This window comes from Arachis ipaensis, chromosome B4 (genome assembly GCF_059453495.1).
Source record: "Arachis ipaensis isolate K30076 ecotype BB chromosome B4, ASM5945349v1, whole genome shotgun sequence".
Taxonomy (NCBI): Eukaryota; Viridiplantae; Streptophyta; class Magnoliopsida; order Fabales; family Fabaceae; genus Arachis; species Arachis ipaensis.
In genome coordinates this window covers 49546656-49572856 of record NC_142439.1, presented here as the reverse complement: position 1 = coordinate 49572856, position 26201 = coordinate 49546656, and the positions used below count along the sequence as shown (strand labels likewise).

Sequence of the window (26201 nt, the reverse complement as noted above, 5' to 3'; positions counted from 1 at the left end):
CTTCTAAGTTATTTTTGTAATCCTCTTTCTTGGACCTTGTTTAGGTCTCTTTCAGGGATTAATTTTATAACTTTATGTTCTGGGCCGACTTCTTCATGTCGGGCCCTTCTATGTTATGTTTGTAATCCTCTTTCTTGGACCTTGTTCAGGTCTCTTTCAAGGATTACTTTTATAACTTGTTTGTAGGAGACCGACTTTATCATGTCGATCTCTTCTAAGTTATTTTTGTAATCCTCTTTCTTGGACCTTGTTCAGGTCTCTTTCAGGGATTACTTTTATAAATTGTTCATAGGAGACCGACTTCGTCATGTCGATCTCTTCTAAGTTATTTTTGTAATCCTCTTTCTTGGACCTTGTTCAGGTCTCTTTCAGGGATTACTTTTATAACTTGTTTGTAGGAGACCAACTTCGTCGTGTCGATCTCTTCTAAGTTATTTTTGTAATCCTCTTTCTTGGACCTTGTTCAGCTTTCTTTCAGGGATTACTTTTATAACTTGTTTGTAGGGGACCGACTTCATCATGTTGATCTCTTTTAAGTTATAGCAATCCTCTTTTATAGGGTTGGCCAGACCTCTTTCCAGGGATTTACTTATAACTTTGGTTATTGTGACTGGTCCGACTTCTTTACATCGATCAGTCTTTAAGTTATTTCTTAGCAATCCATTTTATTAAGACCTCGTTAGGTCCTTTCTATGGATCACTTTCAATAACTTCTTGCATTATTCTGTTTTCATCTTTGCCGATTTTGTAGAAATCGGGTTTAATACTTGTTTGGTCGACCTTTTGATGAATTTTGGTTTTCATATCTGTTGGTCTTTATCGTGATCGTGTAGTGAATTTGATTTTCACATTCTGCCGATCTGTAGCTTTGTAATCAGACGATGAATGTTTCAGATTAATGCGTCTTGATCATTTGTAGAAGATCTAAACATATTTTATTCAAAAGAAAATGCAAATATATACATGTGGGAGCTTTATCCCTCTAAGACGGGCAATTTATAGGTCTTGGCTTGGCGCCTCATTAAAAAACCTTTTCAGGAAAAAGGGTACACCTTATCCTGAGATCCTTTTATCATCCCTAACTATAGTACCTTCTAAGGTTGCAGGCGTGCCATGACCTAGGAAGCTCTCGCCCATCGAGTTCAGACAGTCTGTAGTAGCCCTTTCCAAGTACTTCTATGACTCGGTAGGGTCCCTTCCAGTTTGCTGCTAGCTTTCGTTCTCCAGGTCGAGTTGTTCCGATATCATTTCGGATTAGGACGAGGTCGTTCTCATCAAATCCTCGTGGCACCACCCTTTGATTGTATCTCGAAGCCATTGATCGTTTTAATGCCTCTTCCCTGATCCGAGCTCTTTCTTGGACTTCTGGGAGTAGGTTGAGTTCTTCCCTTTGAAGTTGGAAGTTGGCTTCTTCGTTATAGTGGATCACTCTAGGCGACCCTTCTTCAATCTCCACTGGGATTATTGCCTCTATTCCGTACACTAATCGGAAGGGTGATTCCTTTGTAGTGGAATACGGTGTTGTTCGATACACCCACAGGACTTGTGGGAGTTCTTCAGCCCAGGCTCCCTTTGCGTCCTGTAATTTTCGCTTGAGCCCCGCCAGTATGATTTTGTTGGCAGCTTCGGCTTGTCCATTGGCTTGGGGATGTTCTACGGAAGTGAACTGGTGTTTTATGTTCAGGTCGGCCACTAGCTTTCTGAAGCCTGCATCTGTAAATTGAGTTCCATTGTCTTTAGTGATGGAGTATGGAACCCCGAACCTTCTGACAATATTCCTATATAGGAATTTTTGACTTCTTTGAGCAGTGGCATTAGCTAGGGGTTCTGCCTCGATCTACTTTGTGAAATAGTCTACCCCTACTATGAGGAATTTAACTTGTCCCGATCCCTGGGGGAAGGGTCCAAGAAGGTCGAGTCCCCATTTTGCGAATGGCCAAGGTGAGGTCACACTGATGAGTTCTTCTGGCGGGGCGATGTGAAAGTTGGCATGTTTCTGACATGGTGTACATGTCTTTACGAACTCTGTGGCTTCTTTTTGTAGAGTTGGCCAATAAAACCCTGTCCGGAGTACTTTTTTGGTAAGTGCTTGTGCTCCGAGTTGATTACCACAGGTGCCACTGTGTATCTCTTCTAGGACTTCTTTTGTGTTGGAAGTCGGTACATATTTTAACAATGGTATTGAGATCCCTATTTTGTATAGGATATTGTTTATGATAGTGTAGTATTGTGCCTCCCGTTTTAACCTTTTTGCCTCCTTTTCATCTGTAGGAAGCGTTTCTGTTTTGAGGTAGTTGATTGTGGGAGTCATCCATCCTTGATCCAAGCCTGTTATGGCTAGTACTTTTTCCTCTTCCGATATTGATGGGTTCTGCAGCATTTCCTGGATGAGGCTTCTATTGTTGATCCCTGGTTTGGTGCTGGCTAGCTTTGAGAGTGCATCAGCTCGAGCATTTTGTTCGCAGGGTATGTGGCGGATCTCATATTCGCCTAGTTGTCTGAGCTGTTTCCTGGTTTTATCCAAGTACTTTTTCATGGTGGGATCCTTGGCTTGGTAGCTCCCTATTATTTGTAAAGTAACTACTTTTGAGTCGCTAAAGATGATAAGCTTTTGAGCTCCAACCTCCCTAGCCAGCTTTAAACCAACTAGTAGTGCCTCATATTCTGCTTGGTTGTTTGAGGCAGGGAACCCGAAGTTGAGGGAGAGTTCAATTTGGGTCCCTTGGTCGCTTTCAATTATCACACCCGTGCCGCTTCCAGTTTTATTTGAGGAACCGTCCTCGTAGAGATTCCATTTTGTGGGGGTCCCGGGGTGTCTGTAAATTCTGCAATAAAGTCGGCTAGGTATTTTGAAGGCTGTCCGAGGTTCATATTGAAGATCAAATTCGGACAACTTGATTGCCCATTGCAAGATTCTGCCTGCTAGGTCTGTTTTCTGTAAAATCCCTTTTATGGGCTGGTTGGTCCGAACTTTAATGGTGTGAGCCTAGAAGTATGGACGAAGTCGTCGAGATGTCAGTATGAGTGCGTAGGCAAATTTTTCTATTTTTTTGTAGTTCAACTCGGATCCTTGTAATGCTTTACTAATGAAGTATATAGGTTGTTGCCCACTGTCGTCTTCTTGAACTAATGCTGAGGCTACTGCCCGACTTCCTACTGCGAGGTATAATACGAGTGGTTCTCCTTCTCGTGGTCGAGATAGGATAGGTGGTTGTCCCAAGAATCTTTTGAAATCTTGGAAGGCTTGCTCGCACTCGGTGGTCCATTCAAACTTTTTCCCTTTCCTTAGGATGGCGTAGAAGGGGAGAGATCTTATTGCTGACCCAGCTAGAAATCTGGACAAGGCTGCTAACTTCTGTTGAGTTGTTGTACTTCTTTGACAAAAGTCGGACTCTTCATGTCGAGTATGGCCCGGAATTTATCCGGATTTGCCTCAATTCCTCTTTGTGTGAGCATGAAACCCATGAATTTGCCAGCTTCTACTGCGAAGGTGCACTTTGCAAGATTAAGTCGCATGCCATGCCTTCTTATGGTGTCGAATACTTGGGCGAGGTCGGGCAGCAACGTCTCTTCACTTTGTGTCTTTATTAACATGTCGTCCACGTAGACTTCCATGATTTTTCCGATGTGATCCGTGAAGACTTTATTCATTAATCTTTGGAAAGTAGCTCCCACATTTTTAAGACCAAAAGGCATGATGATGTAGCAATAGTTTGCTTTTGGGGTTAAGAATGAAGTTTTTTCTTGGTCGGGTGGATACATCAGGATTTGATTGTATCCCGAATATGCGTCCATAAAGGAGAGGTATTTATATCCGGAGGAAGCATCTACCAGAGCGTCGATACTTGGGAGTGGATAAGGATCGTTTGGGCAGGCTTTGTTGAGATTAGTATAGTCGGTGCACATTCGCCACTTCCCATTTGATTTTTTCACCAAGACAATGTTAGCTAGCCATAGCGGGTACTTGACTTCTCTTATGAATCCTGCCTCCAGTAAAGCTTGTACTTGCTCTTCTACAGCTTGGGATCGTTCTGGTTCGAGCTTTCTTCGTCTCTGTTGTATCGGCCGAGATCCTGGGTAGACCGCCAACTTGTGGCACATTAATTTGGGGTCTATGCCTAGCATGTCTGCAGCCTTCCAGGCAAAGAGGTCGACGTTATCTCGTAAGAACTGTACCAGTGATTCTTTTATGTCTCCTTTTAGGCTCGTACTAATATTAGTTATTTTGTCCGGGATGTCTCCGATCTAGACTTTCTCTACTTCACCTTCAGGTTGTGGGCAGAGTTCTTCCCGCCTCTGAACTCTACCAAGTTCGATTGTGTGGAATTCTTCTCCTCTGCCTCTGAAGTTTAGACTTTTATTTTAACAGTGGCACACCATCTTTTGGTCTGCTTTTATTATAGCTATCCCTTCTGTAGTTGGGAATTTCATGGATAGATGTGGAGTCGAGACTATTGCGCCGAGCTGATTCAATGTTGTCCGGCCTATTAAGGCGTTGTAGGCTAAACTCACGTCGACCACGATGTAGTCTATCTGGAGTGTTCTTGACTGGTTTCCTTTTCCGAAGGTTGTGTGTAGTGAGATGTATCCAAGTGGTTGAACTGGGGTGTCTCCCAGTCTGAACAGGTTGTTTGGGTATGTTCTAAGTTCTTTTTCTTCCAGGCCGAGCTTGTAGAAGGCAGTTTTGAACAAGATGTCAGCAGAGCTACCTTGGTCTATTAATGTGCGGTAGAGATTTACGTTTGCCAATACAATGATGATGACCATGGGATCGTCATGTCCTCCAATGATAACGGCTGCATCCTCTTTGGTGAAAGTAATTGCGGGGATGTCGGGTGCTTCCTCCTTCCCCTCGACATGATATACTTCTTTAAGATATCTTTTGCGAGATGATTTGGAGATTCCTCCTCCCACAAATCCGCCGTGTATCATGTGGACATGTCTTTCTGGTGTACGAGGTGATCGCTCGGTTCGTCCGACATCTTCGTCCTTTCTTCTTTTTCTTTGTTCATCGTCTCGGGTGGCCAGGTACCGATCTAATTTTCCTTCTCTTACTAGTTTTTCCATGACGTTCTTTAAGTCAAAACATTCATTGGTAGAATACCCACGGATTCGATGGTATTCGCAATATTCAGTCCGAAAAAATAAAAATATCACAATTCGCAATATTTTTTATTCATTGAGGTCTCTCCTAGTCGGGAGTTTTCCTCTATGTTGATGTACTTCTCTGCTCGTTCTTGTTCTTCGTTCAGAGATTCGGGGTGTTTTTTCGATATAGATTGGCTAAAAAGTCCCTCTCGTAAGCCATTGATAAGGCCCATAATGGCGGCCTCTGTTGGTAGGCTTTGTATGTCCAGGCATGTTTTTGTTGAATCTTTCCATGTAGTTGCAAAGACTCTCCCGATCTCCTTGCTTGATTCCTAATAGACTTGGGGCGTGCTTAGCCTTCTCTTTTTGGATGGAGAATCTGGCTAGAAATTTTTTAGCTAAGTCGTCGAAGCTTGAGATAGACCTAGGAGGTAGATTGTCGAACCATCTAATCGCTGTCTTTGTTAAGGTAGTCGGAAAGGCTTTGCAGTGAACTCCATCTGAGGCGTCGGGGAGGTACATTTTACTTCTGAAATTGCTGAGATGATAACCGGGATCTGTAGTGCCGTCATATAAAGGCATATCCGGGAGTTTAAAGTCTTTAGGGATTTTTGTCTTCATGATCTCCCTAGTGAATGGATCTTGATCCTTGTGAGAGCTGTCCTCCTGGATGGATTGAGTAGCTTTGGTTTTGAGATCGGCTTCGAGTTTTAGAAGTTTATCTTCTAATTCCCGGCGCCGCCTTATCTCTTTTTGTAGATCCTTCCCAGCTTCTCGCTGATGTTGGGCTTCTTTTTCAAGTTGTTTTAAGCGATCTTGAAGTGCCTCCATGGCTCCCACAGTCGATGAATCGTTATTTTTATTAGGTTGAGGAGTATCGTTTGGTGTAGTGTCTGTATTCTTGTGCGGCGTTCTATCTTCCAGATCCGAATCGTGGTCGTTGTCATGGTCGTCCGCCATGGTGATGGGATGACTTCCAAGTCCCCGGCAACGGCGCCAATGTTCCGAGGGTTACCTGAAACTGTAGGTCGATCTCGGTCGAGATCTTCTGTGCTGATCGGAGATTATGGGTCCGACTGTGAGTGGAGGCCAGAGCTATCGTATCCGACTTGTTGGGCTTGGCTGCACTTCTGATCCTTTGCCACCGGAGGGTGGGGGGTTACCTGCAAGGGACTCCGATGATTAAGTTAGCAAGGGTATTAAGCAGGTTTTTAGTAGAATCAGAGTATGAGTTATACCTGGGTGCTCCAGTGTATTTATAATGGTCGTGGGCTAACCTTCTTAGGTAAGATAAGTTAGTTATCTTATCTTATCTTATCTTATCTTTGGGTGAGATCAGCTTATCTTTAATGGAACCGCCTTTATCTCTATAGGCTTGGACTGCCTTTGGATATGGGTCGTGTTCCTCTATTTGGGCCCTTTACTGGGCTTTCCTGGCAATTTGGCTGATCTCTTTGAGAAGAGGTCGGATAGTCGGACATGAAGAGGTCGGTCGCCTTGTCGCTAAACATCCCGAGTTGGACAGCTTGACCCAGGGTATGAACAGTCTCCTAGTCCAAACAAGCTGTTCGGATACGCTCTGAGCTCTTTTTCTTGTAGACCGAGGCTATCGATGTAACAACGCTAGTTTTTGAAAATCAAATAATTAGTTATTTGTGATTTATTATATTTGTTGATAACTTTATTTTAAGAAAATTATTTTACTAAAGGCAATTAAATACATTTTCATGATAATTGAAGTTTAAATTAATTAGAATTTTTATATAATCTTTATTGGATATTTGGTACAATTGAAATTATAAGTTTGATAATTGAAAAATTTAGAATAATTGTATAATTTAATTTAAATAAATTCTATTTTGAATGAACTATGTTATTAATTTGAACTCCTAGAAATTATTTTAGTCAATTAATATTTATGTACAATTTTTATTATAATTAATTATTTTATAAATTGAAATTAAAGTTTCAGAGATAGAAAAATAATAGAGATTTGTATGATCTAATCTAGAAAATTGATATTTGAATTTAAACTGTACTTTACAAAATATAATTAACTTGTTCATTTTATAATGTAAATTAGAAAAAATTGATTGAACTTAGCAATATGTTGATAAACAATGTTCTTAAATATTTTTAATAGACTATATTTGGTTTTAAAATTACTCTACCCTCCAATTTTATCAAAATACCTATTCATATCTATCAATATTACTTTATAAAATACCTAATTTCTAACCCTAATCCCCAAATTCATTCAGAAATCCTAATTTTCCCAATTCCTAACCCTACATAGCCGTAGCCTCACCCTCACTTTCCTTCAACGTAACATTCACACACAGAAACAAAATAGGGAGGAAAGAGAGAGGGAAGAGCTGCTGCCCCGCCGCCGCCGTGACCGTCGGACTATCGAATGCAAGGATCCTATTCCACTATCCCCAGCGTCGCCCAGCCTTGCCCGCGCTGCAGCGCCTCTTGTCAGCCATTTGTGGAGCTGCGGAGAGCCTCGCCATTGAAGCCATGCCGTCGTAGAAGGAACCAGAGTAGGGAGACGAGCCCGAGCCAAGAGTAGGAAGAAGAAGGCGTCGCTGTGCCTTCTGTCGCCGTCGCCGTTCATGCTCCGTCGTCGCTGCTGTTCCGTGAAGTCGTGTCGCCATTGCTAAGTGATGGAGGAAGAGGACGCACGAGAGGAGCTGCTATTCCTGGGTTGCTGTTCTGCCACCGTCGCCGTCGGGAACCGGGTTTAGAGAGGAAGAACCGCGAGGGTTCTGTCGCCGTCGTTCCAGTGCCATCGTTTGTGCCCTTCGTCGCCACCGGCGTGAGTAAAGTCCGCCGCTGGTACTAGTTGAAACACCGAAGTTGCTGTTTTGATTCTGATATAATTTGTCCTTGCCTCTGCTCATTGTTGTCCTCTGTTCTGCTTCTGCTTGTGATTTTCATAGTTACTGGAGTCTGCCGCCGTGGGTACTGCCATTGGAGTCGCTAGGAACCAATTTCTGGAGATGCTCTTGACGATTCTGATGCTGCTACGTAGGTTCCGAGCTGCTGTGTTGTTGCCAGAGGAAGGGAACTCATAGGAAAAACGTCAATGAGGCTGCTGTTTAGTTTGATTGTGTTGTTAATGCGACACTGAGGTAGGGGATTTAACATTTTTAATTTAGAATGCCTACAAAGAATTTCTTAATCGATGTGAATGACTTGAAATGCATTTGAAATTGGTTAGTTGTTGTGATTATTCTGAGCTGTGTCTGAAATTAGATGCTGTTGTGAATAATGATTAAATTAGTGTAATTTATTAAATTAAAATATGTTGAGCTAATTATTAAAAAGCTGTCGAATGGATAATTGATGAATTGAGTTTGGATTGTTGCTGTGAATGTATGGTTTTCTTATGAGAAATTGGTTGGTGGAATTAAGTTTGGAATGAGGTTGTGGGAGTAAGATTTGTGTGGTATTAAAACTGATTTTGACTTGAAGCTGTGAATTGTGATTTGTGAGCCATGATTGAATTGTTTGAAAGTGACTAATTATTCGAATTCCTGGTTACGCTGATTTCTTGATTTAGTTGTGAAATTGAAATGTAATTGATGATGGTGGATATTGTTGCAAGCTTGTTTGAGAAATTATTGGTTACTGGATATGTTAATTTGACTGGATAATATTGTACTGAGTGTTGAACTAATTCAAGTTTGTGCTCGGTTTGGAATTGTTGTGATAATGGTTTAATTGTGACTGCCTTCTGATTACTTCAGAGGTGTTAGAAATTCAGATTTTAGTTGATTATGTTGAGTTGGTTGTTATTGTTAATTTAAGGTTAACTAAAGTTGATTTTGAGAACGGTTAAAGGATTGAAGGTTGATTACTAAAGTATTTTCTTAAAGTATGATCTTTAGAATAAATTGGTAACTTTGCTAATATGAAAGGATGGTGTTTAGAATATTAGTTATGAATTTTCGAAGCTGGATTAATTTACTTTTAAAGAATGGTTTATGAAAACTCTGATTTTAATTGATGTTAGAATGTCGATCGTTAAACTGATTTATGATGAAATGATTATTGAGATTTTGTTGTTGTGATAACTACTGATAAAAGGGCTGGTGATTTGTTGAGAAAGAAGGAACCCGTAAGGTTGGCTAAGTCCGAGTTTTAGGGGAGGTGCTGCCGGAATTTTGTAAAATATGAGGTTTTATTTGAGAAGTTATTTTAGAAGATTTAGATTTGGAAAATGATATTATTTAAGCTTTATTTAGTGAAGAAAAAAAATATTCTATTTTAATTTCGACTTACAAAAGAAAGGTTTATGTTTCAAAATTAAATTATTTAAGAAAGAAACTATATTTCAAGATTGATTTAATATGAAAAGAATTATGTTTTAAGCTTGAAATAAAGGATTACTTTTCAGGAGTTTGGTGAATTTATAAGGTTTGAATCCGAATGATAAAGAGAAATGGTTTGAGCCAAGATGTTGTAAAAGTGAGAGATGTAAAGTTTGTATAGTATGATTGAATAGAGAAAGAAAGAGGTACTGCATAAGAATGTGAAAGTGATGATGAATAATGAGAATGATAATGAATGATGATTAATGAGAATGATTATTTGATGATCTACTGCGTGAAGGCAGTCAGATAGATGGTGGTACGACCACTAGGAGTGCTTTCCTGGGATACTTAGCTATAATGCTATTCTGTAAGTCAGAGGACTCTTACAGAGGTATCGAGAACAGACGACTAGCATATACTACTGTAAGTCAAAGGACTCTTACAGTGAGAGTGTGTGTATGCTCCTGTAAGTCAAAGGACTCTTACAGTGAGAGTGTGTGTATGCTCCTGTAAGTCAAAGGACTCTTGCAGATATAAGTTAACTAGCTCCGCCATGCAAGTCAAACGACTCTTGCAGTGGTTTACCTCACAAGTCAAAGGACTCTTGCGAGGGGTATTGCCAACAGGGAAGCCTTACCTGGTCAGAGGACTCCGTGTAACGTCGGGAGCGGGTATGTAACCGACAAATGAGCTCATTACCTGCACTAGGGCTAGTCATGCATCATCCTTGTGTGTGCATTTGCATTTGACTGGGTTCGCTCGTTGTACTTCCCTGTGATTGTGTTGTTTGCCTTGCTGTGACTTGTTTGTGTGTTGAATTGAATCTCTTGTTAGTGTTATTAGTTGGTGAATGTATGATGATGATTAAAAATTGACGTTGTGATTGAAAATTAATTATGTGGTTGAGAAAATGCTCAACGTGACCAGTTATATATTTTGGAATTTGTTTTGAGCTTAGATTTTTTTGAAAGAGGTAAATAATTAGTTAAAGTAAATCCAAGAATAGTATTTTCAAAAAGGTTTGATAAAAATATAGTTTCCTTGAGTATGTTAATTATTTGCATGTTAATCATTACTTTTACGGCATTCCCATTCCCTACTGAGAACGTGTGGTTAGTTCTCACCCCAAAATCTTCCACCCTTTTAGTGACACAGGTTCGAAGACTCAATTTGAAGCTGCGGGAGATTATAGAATTTACTTATGAGTTAGGTTACTTTCATAGAGTTCCCTCACTCTTATTGCTTAACATTTTTATTTTATACAGAGGGATAGGATTTGTATCTGAGTTTTATTTGAAATCTTTTGCATGACAGATATTATTATTAATAATTATGTGATTATTATTACTGGGTGATGTTTGCTATATGATTTTAATTAATAAAAACAAAATTTTCTGGAATTTTCTATAAAATAGAAACGCGATATCAAACTAAAGGCTCAATATCAAATAGTTAATAAAAGAAATAGGTTAGTAACTCCTTACTTTTGGTACGATCATGACGTATTGGAAGTTGGGTCGTTACAAATGGTATCAGAGCAGTTCGTTCCTGTTAGAGCCTTGGGAATGGACTGGCTATGCTTCATTGCATACTCTGAGTGTCTGTCATTGACGTTGGGATTTTTGCCAGTAGAAAATTTTATAAAAACAGTCGCATTGTAGATATAGTCTCTAAACCAACAGAAATCCCTTTGTACAAACTTTTGGTTGTCACAAGTAACAAACCCCTAAATAAATTGATAACCGAAGTATTCAAACCTCGGGTCGTCTTCTCAAGGAACTGCAGGGAAGTATGTTCTTATTATTGGTTATGGAGATTGTAAATTGGGGTTTTGAGAATGAGGGGAAAATGGTTTAATCAGCAATTAAAGTATAAATGAAAAACAGGCAATTTAAATGGCAAGTAAAATAAATAAATGACTGTAAATAAACTTTTGGCAAGGTATGAGAAATTAGAGGTCTTATCCTCGCTATCCTTATCAATGATGATGAGAATTGAATCTTAATTCCACTTTGTTAACCTTTACTAAAATAAAGGAAGGTCAAGGGATTAATTGATTTGATCTTCGAACCCTATTTATTTCCTAAGAAAAGATTGGGATTATTGAAGTTCAATTCAATTAATAAAGATAGCAATTATCAATCATGTTTGAGTTTGATAACTCCTGAGTTACTGATTTCTTAACCAAGACCAAAAAGGAGAAAAGTAAATCTACTGGAATAAAAAAATGTCTTCAGATGGGAATAACAATAATGTAAATAAAACAAAGCAATATTAAACTGAAATACCTCAAATAACATTAATTCAAAAGAGTAATCTGTAAAAGAATGTAGCATAAACCAAATAGGCAACATAACTAATATAAGCATTAAAGTATCTAAAAGTAAGAGATAAATATAAAGTAAAAGAAAGTTGAAACCTGGGATTGAGAGTTACTCCTAAAACTAAGAGAAATCCTAAATCCTAAGAGAGAGGAGAGAGGAGAGAATCTCCCTCTCAAAACTAAATCTAAATCATGAAAACTAACTAAAGTGGCCACCTGAATGGATGCATTCCCTCACTTCATAAGCTTTGGTCTATGCCTTCTGGACTTGGATTTGGGCCAAAAAGGGCTTCAGAATTCGCTGGGAGCATTTTCTGCAATTTCTGGTGCGTGGCCTCTGTCACACGTCCGCGTGGGTCACGCGGTCGCGTCATTTGGAGTTTTTCTTGTCACGTGGTCGCGTCATTCATGCGACCGCGTCATATGTGTTCTGCTTAAGGCGCGCGGTCGCATCAGTCATGCGGCCGCGTCACTGCTTCTTCGCGCTTGGCATGCGTTCGCGTCGCCCATGCGATCGCGTGGAAGCCAGTTTCTTCACAAACTCTGTTTTATGCTTTCCTTCCATTTTTGTATGTTTCCTTTCCATTCTTTGAGTCATTCCTGCCTTAGAAGATCTGAAACTACTCAACACACTAATCACGACATCGAATGGAAATAAAGGTAATTAAAATAATTAATTTTAAAGCCTAGGAAACATGTTTTTCACATACATCACATAATAAGGAAGGGAAAGTAAAACCATGCAATTAATATGAATAAGTGGGTGAAGGATTGAATAAATCACTCAAATTAAGCAGAAAATATATCATAAAATATGGGTTTATCAGTCATGCTTAGTAACTTGTTCTGATAACAAGAGTTTGAGTTTTATATGCATGACTGTCTGATGAATAACGCTGTTAGTTTACCATTTCATACTTCATGGTATTAGGTCTGGCCAACATAATACTAATGATTTATGTACATGGCAACACTAGCAGGTTATCATAGACGAAATAGAAGTAATAGGTAATACGATTCACGGGGTTTGGGAGCGTTAGAGTTTATGAAGTTAGCTTCGTTTTGACGAATAACCGTTATTCGCGCCACGTGAACTCGTGCCATCTTTTTCTTCATTGCTTTCATGGGAATTTTCTGGTTTGAATTTCCTCCTTAGAATGTGATTTGATTGTTTCCAACCATACTCTGACATTCTTGTATACCTTTGCTTGCCTATGAATCTGACTCTTTGAATTTTCATCCTTGACAATGCCTATACTCTTGTCCATATATTCTGTTTTCCTTGATTTCAGTTTGAACTTATTTTATTCTAGAAATTTTCGAGGGCGAAAATTTTTCTAGGGTGGGTAGAATGTAATAACCCTAGTTTTTGAAAATCAAATAATTTGTTATTTGTGATTTATTATATTTGTTGATAACTTTATTTTAAGAAATTTATTTTACTAAAGGCAATCAAATACATTTTCATGATAATTGAAGTTTAAATTAATTAGAATTTTTATATAATCTTTATTGGATATTTGGTATAATTGAAATTATAAGTTTGATAATTGAAAAATTAGAATAATTGTATAATTTAATTTAAATAAATTCTATTTTGAATGAACTATGTTATTAATTTGAACTCCTAGAAATTATTTTATTAGAAACAATTAGATTGATATTTATAAATACTTTAAGTTTAAGTCAATTAATATTTATGTACAATTTTTATTATAATTAATTATTTTATAAATTGAAATTAAAGTTTCAGAGATAGAAAAATAATAGAGATTTGTATGATCTAATCTAGAAAATTGATATTTGAATTGAAATTATACTTTACAAAATATAATTAACTTGTTCATTTTATAATGAAAATTAGAAATAATTGATTGAACTTAGCAATATGTTGATAAATAATGTTCTTAAATATTTATAATAGAGTATATTTGGTTTTAAAATTACTCTACCCTCCAATTTTATCAAAATATCTATTCATATCTTCCATATTACTTTATAAAATCACTAAATTCTAACCCTAATCCCCAAATTCATTCAGAAACCCTAATTTCCCCAATTCCTAACCCTACAAAGCCGTAGCCTCACCCTCACTTTCCTTCAACGTAACATTCACACACAGCAACAAAACAGGGAGGAAAGAGAGAGAGAAGAGCTGCTGCCCGCCACCGCCGTGACCGCCAGACTATCGCACGCAAGGATCCCACGCCACCATCCCCAGCATCGCCCAGCCTTGCCCGCGCTGCAGCGCCTCCTGTCAGCCGTTCGTGGAGCCGCAGAGAGCCTCGCCGTTGAAGCCATGCCGTCGCAGAAGGAACTAGAGGAGGGAGACGAGCCCGAGCCAAGAGCAGGAGGAAGAAGGCGTCGATGTGCCTTCCGTCGCCGTCGCTGTTCATGCTCCGTTGTCGCTGCCGTTCCGTGAAGTCGCGTCGCCATCGCTGAGTGATGGAGGAAGAGGACGCACAAGAGGAGCTGCTGTTCCTGGGTTGCTGTTCTGTCATCGTCGCCGTCGGGAACCCGGTTCAGAGAGGAAGAACCGCGAGGGTTCTGTCACCGTCATTCCAGTGCCATCGTTTGTGCCCTTCGTCGCCACCGCCGTGAGTAAAGTCTGCCACTGGTACTAGTTTAAACGCCGAAGTTGCTGTTTTGATTCTAATATAATTCATCCTTGCCTCTGCTCATTGTTGTCCTCTGTTCTGCTTCTGCTTGTGATTTTCGTAGTTACCGGAGTCTGCAGCCGTGGATACTGCCATTGGAGTCGCTAGGAACCAATTTCTGGAGCTACTCTTGATGATTTTGATGCTGCTACATAGGTTCCGAGCTGCTGTGTTGTTGCCAAAGGAAGGGAACTCATAGGAAAAACGTCACCGAGGCTGCTATTTGGTTTGATTGTGTTGTTAATGCGACACTGAGGTAGGGGATTTAATGTTTTTAATTTAGAATGCCTACAAAGTTATTTTGATAAGTGCAAATGGTTAACAATGGTTAAGAATTTCTTAATCGACGTGAATGACTTGAAATGCATTTGAAATTGGTTGGTTGTTGTGATTATTCTGAGCTGTGTATGAAATTAGATGATGTTGTGAATAATGATTAAATTAGTGTAATTTATTAAATTGAAATATGCTGAGCTAATTATTGAAAAGTTGTCGAATGGATAATTGATGAATTGAGTTTGGATTGTTGCTGTGAATGTATGGTTTTCTTATGAGAAATTGGTTGGTGGAATTAAGTTTGGAATGAGGTTGTGGGAGTAAGATTGGTGTGGTATTAAAACTGATTTTGATTTGAAGCTGTGAATTGTGATTTGTGAGCCATGATTGAATTGTTTGAAAGTGACTAATTATTCGAATTCCTGGTTATGCTGATTTCTTGATTTAGTTGTGAAATTGAAATGTAATTGATGATGGTGGATATTGTTGCAAGCTTGTTTGAGAAATTATTGGTTACTGGATATGTTAATTTGACTGGATAATATTATACTGAGTGTTGAACTGATTCAAGTTTGTGCTCGGTTTGGAATTGTTGTGATAATGGTTTAATTGTGACTGCCTTCTGATTACTTCACAGGTGTTGGAAATTCAGATTTTAGTTGATTATATTGAGTTGGTTATTATTGTTAATTTAAGGTTAACCAAAGTTGATTTTGAGAACGGTTAAAGGATTGAAGGTTGATTACTAAAGTATTTTCTTAAAGTATGATCTTTAGAATAAATTGGTAACATTGCTAATAACTAAATAACTTTAAAAATAATTGGAAATATGAAAGTATGGTGTTTGGAATATTAGTTATGAATTTTCGAAGCTGGATTAATTTACTTTTAAAGAATAGTTTATGAAAACTCTGATTGTAATTGATGTTAGAATGTCGATCGTTAAACTGATTTATGATGAAATGATTATTGAGATTTTGTTGTTGTGATAACTACTGATAAAAGGGCTGGTGATTTGTTGAGAAAGAAGGAACCTGTAAGGGTGGCTAAGTCCGAGTTTTAGGGGAGGTGCTGCCGGAATTTTGTAAAATATGAGGTTTTATTTGAGAAGTTATTTTAGAAGATTTAGATTCGGAAAATGATATTATTTAAGCTTTATTTAGTGAAGAAAAAAATTATTCTATTTTAATTTTGACTTACAAAAGAAAGGTTTATGTTTCAAAATTAAATTATTTAAGAAATAAACTATATTCCAAGATTGATTTAATATGAAAAGAATTATGTTTTAAGATTGAAATAAAGGATTAATTTTCAGGAGTTTGGTGAATTTATAAGGTTCGAATCCGAATGATAAAGAGAAATGGTTTGAGCCAAGATGTTGTAAAAGTGAGAGATGTAAAGTTTGTATAGTATGATTGAATAGAGAAAGAAAGAGGTACTGCATAAGAATGTGAAAATGATGATGAATAATGAGAATGATAATGAATGATGATTAATGAGAATGATTATGTGATGATCTGCTGCGTGAAGGCAGTCAGATAGATGGTGGTACGACCACTGAGAGTGCTTTCCTGGGATACTTAACTATAATGCTATTCTGTAAGTCAGAGGACTCTTACAGAGGTATCGAGAACACACGACTAGCATGTACTCCTGTAAGTGAAAGGACTCTTACAGTGAGAGTGTGTGTATCCTCCTGTAAGTCAAAGGACTCTTACAGTGAGAGTGTGTGTATGTTCCTGTAAGTCAAAGGACTCTTACAGAGAGTGTGTTGGGCAGATATAAGTTAACTAGCTCCGCCATGCAAGTCAAAGGACTCTTGCAGTGGTTTGCCTCACAAGTCAAAGGACTCTTGCGAGGGGCATTGCCAACAGGGAAGCATTACCTGGTCAGAGGACTCCGGATAACGTCGGGAGCGGGTATGTAACCGACAAATGAGCTCATTACCTGCACTAGGGCTAGACATGCATCATCCTTGTGTGTGCATTTGCATTTGATTGGGTTTGCTCGTTGTACTTCCCTGTGATTGTGCTGTTTGCCTTGCTGTGACTTGTTTGTGTGTTGAATTGAATCTCTTGTTAGTGCTATTAGTTGGTGAATGTACGATGATGATTAAGAATTGACGTTGTGATTGAAAATTAATTATGTGGTTGAGAAAATGCTCAACGTGACCAGTTTTATATTTTGGAATTTGTTTTGAGCTTAGATTTTTTTGAAAGAGGTAAATAATTAGTTAAATTAAAACCAAGAATAGTATTTTCAAAAAGGTTTGATAAAAATATAGTTTCCTTGAGTATGTTAATTATTTGCATGTTAATAATTACTTTTACGGCATTCCCATTCCCTACTGAGAATGTGTGGTTTGTTCTCACCCCAAAATCTTCCACCTTTCAGTGACACAGATTCGAAGACTCAGTTTGAAGCTACGAGAGATTATAGAATTTACTTATGAGTTAAGTTACATTCATAGAGTTCCCTCACTCTTATTGCTTAACATTTTTATTTTATACAGAGGGATAGGATTTGTATCTGAGTTTTATTTGAAATCTTTTGTATGACAGATATTATTATTAATAATTATGTGATTATTATTACTGGGTGATGTTTGCTATATGATTTTAATTAATAAAAACAAAATTTTTTGGAATTTTCTATAAAATAGAAACGCGATATCGAACTAAAGGCTCAATATTAAACAGTTAATAAAAGAAATAGGTTAGTAACTCCTTACTTTTGGTACGATCATGACGTATTGGATGTTGGGTCGTTACAATCGAAGGCGGGTTCAAACAAGATATCTGCCGAGCTTCCTTGGTCCACCAGTGTGCGATGGAGATTCGCGTTTGCCAATATGATAGTAGTAACCATAGGATCATAAGGTCTCGGGATGATGTCTGCCGCGTCTTCTTGGGTGAAAGTAATAGTAGAGAAGACGGGTGGTCCTTCTCCTCCTTCGACATGATACACTTCTTTAAGGTGCCTTTTGCGAGATAATTTGGAGATTCCTCCTCCCGTAAATCCTCCATTTATCATGTGGATGTGTCTCTCTAGGGTGTGAGGTGGTCAGTCTGCTCGTCCGACCTCTTCGTCCCTTCTTCTTTTTCTGGGTTCATCCGTCTTGCTGGCTAAGTACCGATCTAGTCTCCCCTTTCTCACCAGTTTTTCTATGACATTCTTCAAGTCGAAGCACTCGTTGATAGGATGTCGATAGATTCGATGGTATTCACAATATTCTATCCGATTTCCCCCTCCTTTTTTGCTTTTGATTGGCCAAGGTGGTGGAATCTTCTTAGTGTGGCACACTTCTTGGTAAACATCCACAAGAGACACCCAGAGAGGGGTGTAATTGTGGTATTTCTTAAGCTTCTCTCCGTGTTGATCTTCTTTTTTCTTAGACTCTTTATCCTTATCCCTGGAGGAGTAAGAGAATCCGGGTTTTGTGGTCTCTCCTAGCCGAGTATTTTCTTCCATGTTAATATACTTCTCTGCCCGTTCTTGCACTTCATTTAAAGATGTTGGGTGTTTCTTTGATATGGAGTGACTGAAGGCCCTTCTCGCAGGCCATTGATGAGACCCATGATGGCTACTTCTGTTGGTAGGCTTTGTATGTCCAGGCATGCCTTGTTGAATTTTTCCATGTAGTTGCGAAGACTCTCCCGATCTCTTTGATTGATCCCTAATAGGCTCTGGGCGTGTTTGGCTTTGTCCCTCTGGATAGAGAATCTGGCCAGAAATTTCTTGGCTAAGTCATCAAAACTTGTGATAGATCTAGGAGGCAAACTGTCAAACCACTTAATTACTGTCTTTGTCAGAGTAGTCAGGAAGGCTTTGCATCGAAATAGCATCCGAGGCATCAGTGAGATACATTCTACTTCTGAAAATTGCTGAGATGATGGCTTGGATTGGAGGTTCTGTCATATGAGGTCATGTCAGGAGCTTTGAAATACATTGGAACTTTAGCTTTCATGATTTCTTTGGTGAAGGGATTTTGATCTTTGTGGGGGTTGTCATCGTGACCGATTTGAGTGGTTTTGGTTTTTAGATCTGCCTCGAGCTTTTGGAGCTTATCCTCTAGTTCTCGGCGCCATCTGGTTTCTCTTCGAAGGTCCCTCTCGTCTTTCCGTTGATGCTCGGCTTCTTTTTTGAGTTGTTGGAGACGGTTTTGTTGAGCTTGTAGTGCCTCCATGATTTATGTACTTGGCAAATTTTTGTCTTTATTTGGTTGAGATGCATCTTTTGGTATGGTGTTCGCGATCTTATGTGGCGTCCTATTTTCTCGATCAGAGTCATGGTCGTTGTCAAGGTTGTCCATCATGATGATGGGATGACTTTTAGGTTCTCCGGCAACGACGCCAATGTTCCGAGGGTTACCTGAAACTGTAGGTCGATCTCAGACAAGTTTCGTGATGGTGGCCGGAGCTGTTGTGTCCGACTTGTTGAACTTGGTGGTGTTGCTGATCCTTCATCACCGGAGGGTGGTGGTACTTGCAAGAGACTCCAATGCTTAAGTTAGCACGTGCTTTAGGCAGTTTTTTTTGTAGAATCAGAGTTTGAGTTATACCTGAGTGCTCCAGTGTATTTATAATTTTTTGGAGTGACCTTTCTGGAGATAAGATAGTTATCTTATCTTATTTTTGAGTGAAGTCGTCTTATCTTTAAGGGGAACCGCCTTTATCTTTCTAGGATTTAGCTGCCTTTAGATTTGGGCTGGGTTCCTTCATTTGGGCCTTCTTTGGGCTTCTCCGGTGATTTGGCCGAGCTCTTTGAGAAGAGGTCGGGAATTTCCAGACCCGAATCGGTCGACTTGTCCTTTTATCAGCCTGAGTCGTACAGCTCGATCCAGGGCATGAACAGTCTGCAACTTGGTTCTCACTTCCTCTCCTGTCCCTTACTTCAATATCAAACTATTGTAGCAATAGCACCCACCTGATAAGCCTTGGCTTGGCATCCTGCTTAGACATGAGATACTTGAGTGCAGCATGGTCAGTATACACTACAACTTTTGAACCAATAAAGTATTGTCTAATTTTATCAAATGCATATACAATTGCCAAGAGTTCCTTTTCTATGGTGGTATAATTTTTTTGTGCTTCATTAACACCTTACTTGTGTAGTAGATGACATGGTGCAGCTTATCCTTGTTTTGTCCCAATACAGCACCAATGGCAAAATCACTTGCATCACACATGAGTTCAAAAGGCATTTCCCAATCTGGGGGTGTGATGATTGGTGCTGTAGTGAGCTTATTTTTTAATGTTTCAAAAGCATTCTTACAACTATCATAAAAAATATAAGGGTTGTCAACCACCAACAAGTTGCTTAGTGGTTTAGCTATTTTTGAAAAATCTTTGATGAATCTCCTATAAAAACCTGCATGCCCCAAGAAACTTCTTACTGCTTTTACATTAACTGGTACAGGAAGCCTTTCTATGATCTCTATCTTAGCTTTGTCAACTTCTATACCCTTATTTGAAATCTTATGTCCAAGAACAATTCCCTCAGGTACCATGAAATGGCATTTCTCCCAATTCAAAAACAAATTAGTTTCTTGACATCTTTTTAAAACAAAGGTTAGATGATGTAAGCAAGTGTCAAAGGAATTGCCAAAATAAAAAAAGTCATCCATAAATACCTCTAAAAATTTTTCTACCATGTCAGAGAATATGGAAAGCATACACCTTTAAAAAGTTGCTGGAGCATTGCATAGCCCAAAGGGCATCCTCTTGTAGGCGAAGACTCTAAATGGACAGGTGAAGGAGGTCTTTTCTTGGTCCTTGGGATCCACCACTATTTAATTGTATCCAGAGTATCCATCCAAGAAGCAGTAGTAAGCATGGCCAGCCAATCTTTCAAGCATTTGGTCAATGAAGGGGAGAGGGAAGTGGTCCTTCCTTGTGGCATCATTCAGCCTCCTATAATCAATACACATCCTCCACCCTGTCACCGTCCTTGTGGGAATGAGTTCATTCTTCTCATTAAAGATGACAGTCATACCACTTTTCTTTGGCACTACTTGAACTGGGCTTACCCAGGAGCTGTCAGATATTGGATAAATGATTCCAGCATTCCATAGCTTCATCACCTCCTTTTGAACTACTTCCTTCATGGTTGGGTTAAGCCTCCTTTGGGGTTGTACCACTGGCTTTGAGTCTTCTTCTAGCAAGATCTTGTGCATGCAAACAGCAGGGCTTATACCCTTGATATCATCAATTGTTCACCCTAAAGCTGTCTTGTGGATTTCAACACCTCAATCAGTTGGCTTCATCTTGTGTGCTCAAGGATGAATTAATGATGACTGGAAGGTTGTCCTCTCCACTAAAGTACGCATACATGAGATGAGGAGGGAGAGGTTTCAATTCTTGCTTTGATGCCCCTTCTTCCTTAACTCCACCTGAATTTTCCAGTGACTGTGTCACTTTTGAATCTTCCCCTTGTACGTCTTGAGCTTCCTTATGGTCTCCATATTGGTTTGCTTCAAGTGCTTCTTCAACCAGAGTATCCACCATGTCGATTCTCATGTAATTCCTTTCTCAGTAGGATATTGCATTGCCTTGAAAACATTGATAACCATTTGCTCCTCCTGCACTCTGAGAACCATCTCTCCCTTTTCAACATCAATGATTGCTCTAGCAGTGGCCAAAAATGGTTTTCCAAGGATGATTGAGTTATTTCCTTCCTCATCCATGTCCAAGATCACAAAATCAGCTGGGAATATGAATTTTCCAACTTTCATTAATAGGTTCTCCACTACTCCATTTGGTATATTGAGAGATCTGTCAACAAGTTGTAATGACATCCTTGTGGGCTTAACCTCTTCTATCATCAATTTCTTCCTCATGGCTAGAGGCATTAGATTAATACTTGCTCCCAGGTCACAGAGTGCTTTATCAATGAACATGTTCCCAATAGTGCATGGTATAAGGAAGCTTCCTGGATCCTTGAGTTTTGGTGGAAGTCCCTTTTGAATGATTATACGACACTCTTGGGTGAGGATCACAGTTTCTTTTTCCTGCCAGCTTCTCTTCTTGGTAATCAGTTCTTTAAGAAACTTTGCATACAATGGCATCTGCTCCATGGCTTCAGCTAATGGAATGTTAATTTCAAGTTTCCTAAAGATTTCCAAAAATTTAGGGAATTGTTGGTCCCTCATTTCTTTGTGTAGCCTCTGTGGGTAAGGGAGTTTGGGTGCATAGGGCTTCACTCCTTCCTTCTTTTCCTCTGGTTGTGGCTTCATAATTTCTTTGCCTTTCTTAGAGGTTTGTACCTCTTTATCCTTCTTGTTGTCCAGTTTGTCCTCTTCTTTTGGCTTTGTTGCTTCATCATTGATGTCCTTTGTGTCTTCTCCAACAATCTTGCCACTTCTCAACTGCACAGCTTTACATTCCTCCGTTGCATTATGGATTGTATCACTTGGGAAGGTATTAGTTGGCCGTTCAGCTTGTCTAGCCAATTGTCCCACTTGTCTTTCAAGATTCCTCATCGTGGCCTCATGTCGCTCTTATCCTTTAATTAGGCTCTCTTGTCCTTTGGCTGAACTTTGTGTAGTTTGAGCAAGGGCTTTCAAGTTTGCTTCAAGATTTGAGATCCTGGTTTCCTGGTGGTCAATGGGTGGTATGTCGGGGTATGATTGTTGTTGCTGAAAGTTGTTTGGGACATTGAGGTGGGTATTTTGTGAGTTGAATGGTGGTGTGGAGAAGTAATTATGATGGACTTGTGAATTGTTGTGGGGTTGCTGATATGTATTTTGTGGTTTCTTGTATTGGTTAGTGTTATTGGATGAATGTTTTTGGTTGTTTATGTTGCGGGAGTTGTTGGAGTTGTGATTCCTCTGCCATTGGTTTTGATTTTGATTTTCATCCCACCTCAAGTTAGGATGATTCCTCCATGATGAATTACATGTATCACCATGGAAGTCATTTTGTGAGGAATTTGTGGTGTTATGCATGTACTGCACTTGCTCTGGTTGCTGCTTAGTGTTGCCTTATTCATATTGACTCCATTCATTTGAAGGTTTACTTGCTGTGCTTACTACAGCTAGCTGAAGACCATTTATTCTTTTTGCCATCATCTCTATCTGCTATTGGATCTGTTGATGCATCAATTTGTTCTGTGCCAATATAGTGTCTACACCCTCAAGCTCCAATACACCCTTCTTTGGTGCTGGGTTGCGTTGCCTTTGAGAAGAATAGAAATATTGATTGTTGGAAACAATGTCTATTAGATCTTGAGCTTCTTCAGCTGTTTTCATCATCTGGAGTGAGCCTCTTGCACAGTAGTCTAATGCCTTTCTTTCCTCCAAAGTTAGACCTTCGTAGAAGTTCTGGAGTCTAACCCAATCACTAAACATGTCAGGTGTGCACTTCCTTATCAAAGCTTTGTATCTTTCCCATGCCTCATAGAGTGACTCGCCATCCATCTATGTGAAAGTTTGCACCTATGTCTTTAACTTGATAATTCTCTGAAGTGGGTAGAACTTAGCTGGGAACTTGCTCACTAAAGCATCCCAGTTATGGATGCTCTCCTTGGGAAAGGTCTCCAGCCATTGAGATGCCTTATCCCTAAGAGAAAATGGGAACAACAATAGCTTGTATATGTCTGGGTGCACACCATTTGTCTTAACAGTTTCGCATATCCTCATAAAGGTGGACAAGTGTTGATTTGGGTCTTCAAGAGTACCCCCTCCATAAGAGCAATTGTTCTATACCAAAGTGATGAGTTGAGGTTTCAACTCAAAGTTATTGGCATGGACATTTGGAGTGAGTATGCTACTTCCATAATTCCTGGGATTAGGAATGGTGTATGAGGCCAATACCCTCCAAGCAGGTTGTCTATTGTTGTTAGCAACCTCCTCATATGGGTTATGCGTGTTGTCCTCCATGACTTGATTTTCTTCTTCTGAGTTCTCTTCACCAATTACCCTCTTCCCTCTTGCTTCTGTTTCAAGTCTCCGGAGGGTTCTTTCAGGCTCAGAACCAAAAGATGTAGATGCTTCTCTCCTTGCTCCTGACATACACAATCACAAACAAACCAAATGAAAAATGAACACTTTAATACTAGAGTGTGGTTAGAAGGTTAGGTGACACAAAGTGTCAAACAGTTAATGTGCTTTGAACCAAATAAAAGAAAAAGGCCTAATCTAGATTAGCACCAACTTAATCATTGTTAACCTTTACCAATCCCTGGCAACGGTGCCAAAAACTTGATATAGGAAAATTAGATTTCTTACGTATGTACTACTGACAAGTATACCGGGTCACATCAAGTAATAAAACTCACCGAGAGTGAGGTTGATCCCACGAAGATTGGTGGATTAAGCAACTTTAGTTAAATGATGTTCTAGTTAGGCAAACAATTTTGTGATTTCTCAAGATTTGTAACTTGAAGATAAATTGCAGAGAATTAATTGACAAGGAATTTAAAGGACTGAAAGTAAAATAGACTGAATTAAACACTGGAATGTAGAAGCAGAAACTTAAAGGGTAGGAAAATAAAGGCTGAATTGTAAATAACAGAAGCTTAAATTGCAGGTAATTAAAAGCTGAATGTAAATGGTAGAAAGGCTAAATTGCAGGCATGTAAACAAGGGAATTTGGAATTGGAAAATAGGAAATTCAAGAGAACAGAATTAAATATTAATGATTAGAGAGATCATTAGGGATCAGAGGTGTTGATTTCTCAATAATTAATGGTGATCAATTCCTTCTGAATCATGTAAGATAGATCCATGGCAGATTGTAAGTAATTGGGTCCCAATCTCTTGGTGACTCAATTTCTCTCAACACAATCAATTGCCACTGTTGTGATCTAATTGGTCATGAGAAGAGATGAAGTTCAACAACTAATCTTCAATGCCACACAACTCTCAGGGTCTCAATCAAGGGTGGTTACATCTCACATACCAACCCAGAATCTATCGACCAAGAGAATTATGAGAGGAGAAACTCTAAACTAACTTCTATGACTCCTTTCTCAAGTTCATCACTTTTGCACGAAATTGTGATCATCAATGGCGCCAACAACTTGGTATGCACAATTGTAATCTCAACTCTTTTTCACAATTTCGCACAACTAACCAGCAAGTGCACTGGGTCGTCCAAGTAATAAACTTTACGTGAGTAAGGGTCGATCCCACGGAGATTATCGGCTTGAAGCAAGCTATGGTCATCTTATAAATCTCAGTCAGGCGGATTCAAATGGTTATGGAGAATTGATAATTAAAAGATGAATAAAATATAAAATAAGATAGAGATACTTATGTAATTCATTGGTGAGAATTTCAGATAAGTGTATGAAGATGCTTTGTTCCTCCTGAACTTCTGCTTTCCTATTGTCTTCATCCAAGCATTCATACTCCTTTCCATGGCAAGCTTTATGTTGGGTTTCACCGTTATCAATGGCTACCTCCCGTCCTCTCAGTAAAAATGGTCCAAATGCGCTGTCACTGCACGGCTAATCATCTGTTGGTTCTCGAACATGTTGGAATAAGATCCATTGATCCTTTTGCGTCTGTCACTACGCCCAACACTCGCGAGTTTAAAGCTTGTCACAGTCATCCCTTCCCAGATCCTACTCGGAATACCACAAACAAGGTTTAGACTTTCCGGATCTCAGGAATTGCCGCCAATAATTCTAGCCTATACCACGAAGGTTCCAATCTTAGATTAGAAACCCAAGAGATACACATTCAAGATTGTTTGCATGTAGAACAGAAGTGGTTGTCAGGCACGCCTTCATAGGTGAGAAGAGTGATGAGTGTCACATAATCATCACATTCATCATGTTCTTGTGTGCGAATGAATATCTTAGAGAAGAAATAGGCTTCAGTTGAATAGAAAAACAATAGTACTTTGCATTAATTCATGAAGAGCAGCAGAGCTCCACACCTTAATCTATGCTATGTAGAAACACCACCGTTGAAAATATATAAGAACAAGGTTCAGGCATGGCCGTGAGGCCAGCCTCCCAAAGCGTGATCAAGAGATCAAAAGATGAACTAAAGATTTCCCAGATGAAAAAGTGTGTGTAAATACAATAGCAAAAGGTCCTATTTATAGAGAACTAGTAGCCTAGGGTTTACAAAAATGAGTAAATGATGCAGAAATCCACTTCCGGACCCACTTGGTGTGTGCTTGGGCTGAGCATTGAAGCTTTCACGTGTAGAGAGTTTTCTTGGAGTTAAACGCCAGCTTTTGTGCCAGTTTGAGCGTTTAACTCTAGCTTTTATGCCAGTTCTGGCGTTTTGACGCCAGAATTTTTATGCTGATTTGGAACGCTGGTTTGGGCCATCAAATATCAGGCAAAGTATGGACTATTATATGTTGCTGGAAAGCCCAGGATGTCGACTTTCTGACGCAATTGAGAGCGTGCCAATTGGGCTTCTGTAGCTCCAGAAAATCCACTTCGAGTGCAGGGAGGTCAGAATCCAACAGCATCCGCAGTCCTTTTTCAGCCTCTGAATCAGATTTTTGCTCAGGTCCCTCAATTTCAGCCAGAAAATACCTGAAATCACAGAAAAATACACAAACTCATAGTAAAGTC

General features: G+C 39.2%; 1 protein-coding gene across 1 annotated transcript; it reads right to left on the bottom strand.

Annotated features, from left to right (window-relative positions):
- Window positions 1-21177: 21177 nt before the first annotated feature.
- On the bottom strand, window positions 21178-22143 carry LOC107636491 (uncharacterized). The gene has a single exon (XM_016339995.1). The coding sequence runs from the start codon at window positions 22141-22143 to the stop codon at window positions 21178-21180; it is 966 nt and encodes a 321-aa protein (XP_016195481.1).
- Between the last annotated feature and the right edge of the window lie 4058 nt (window positions 22144-26201).

Bases quoted from the DNA above. Each gene is read 5' to 3' on its own strand.
- LOC107636491 (XM_016339995.1), bottom strand. From the start codon at position 22,143: ATGAGGAATCTTGAAAGACAAGTGGGACAATTGGCTAGACAAGCTGAA.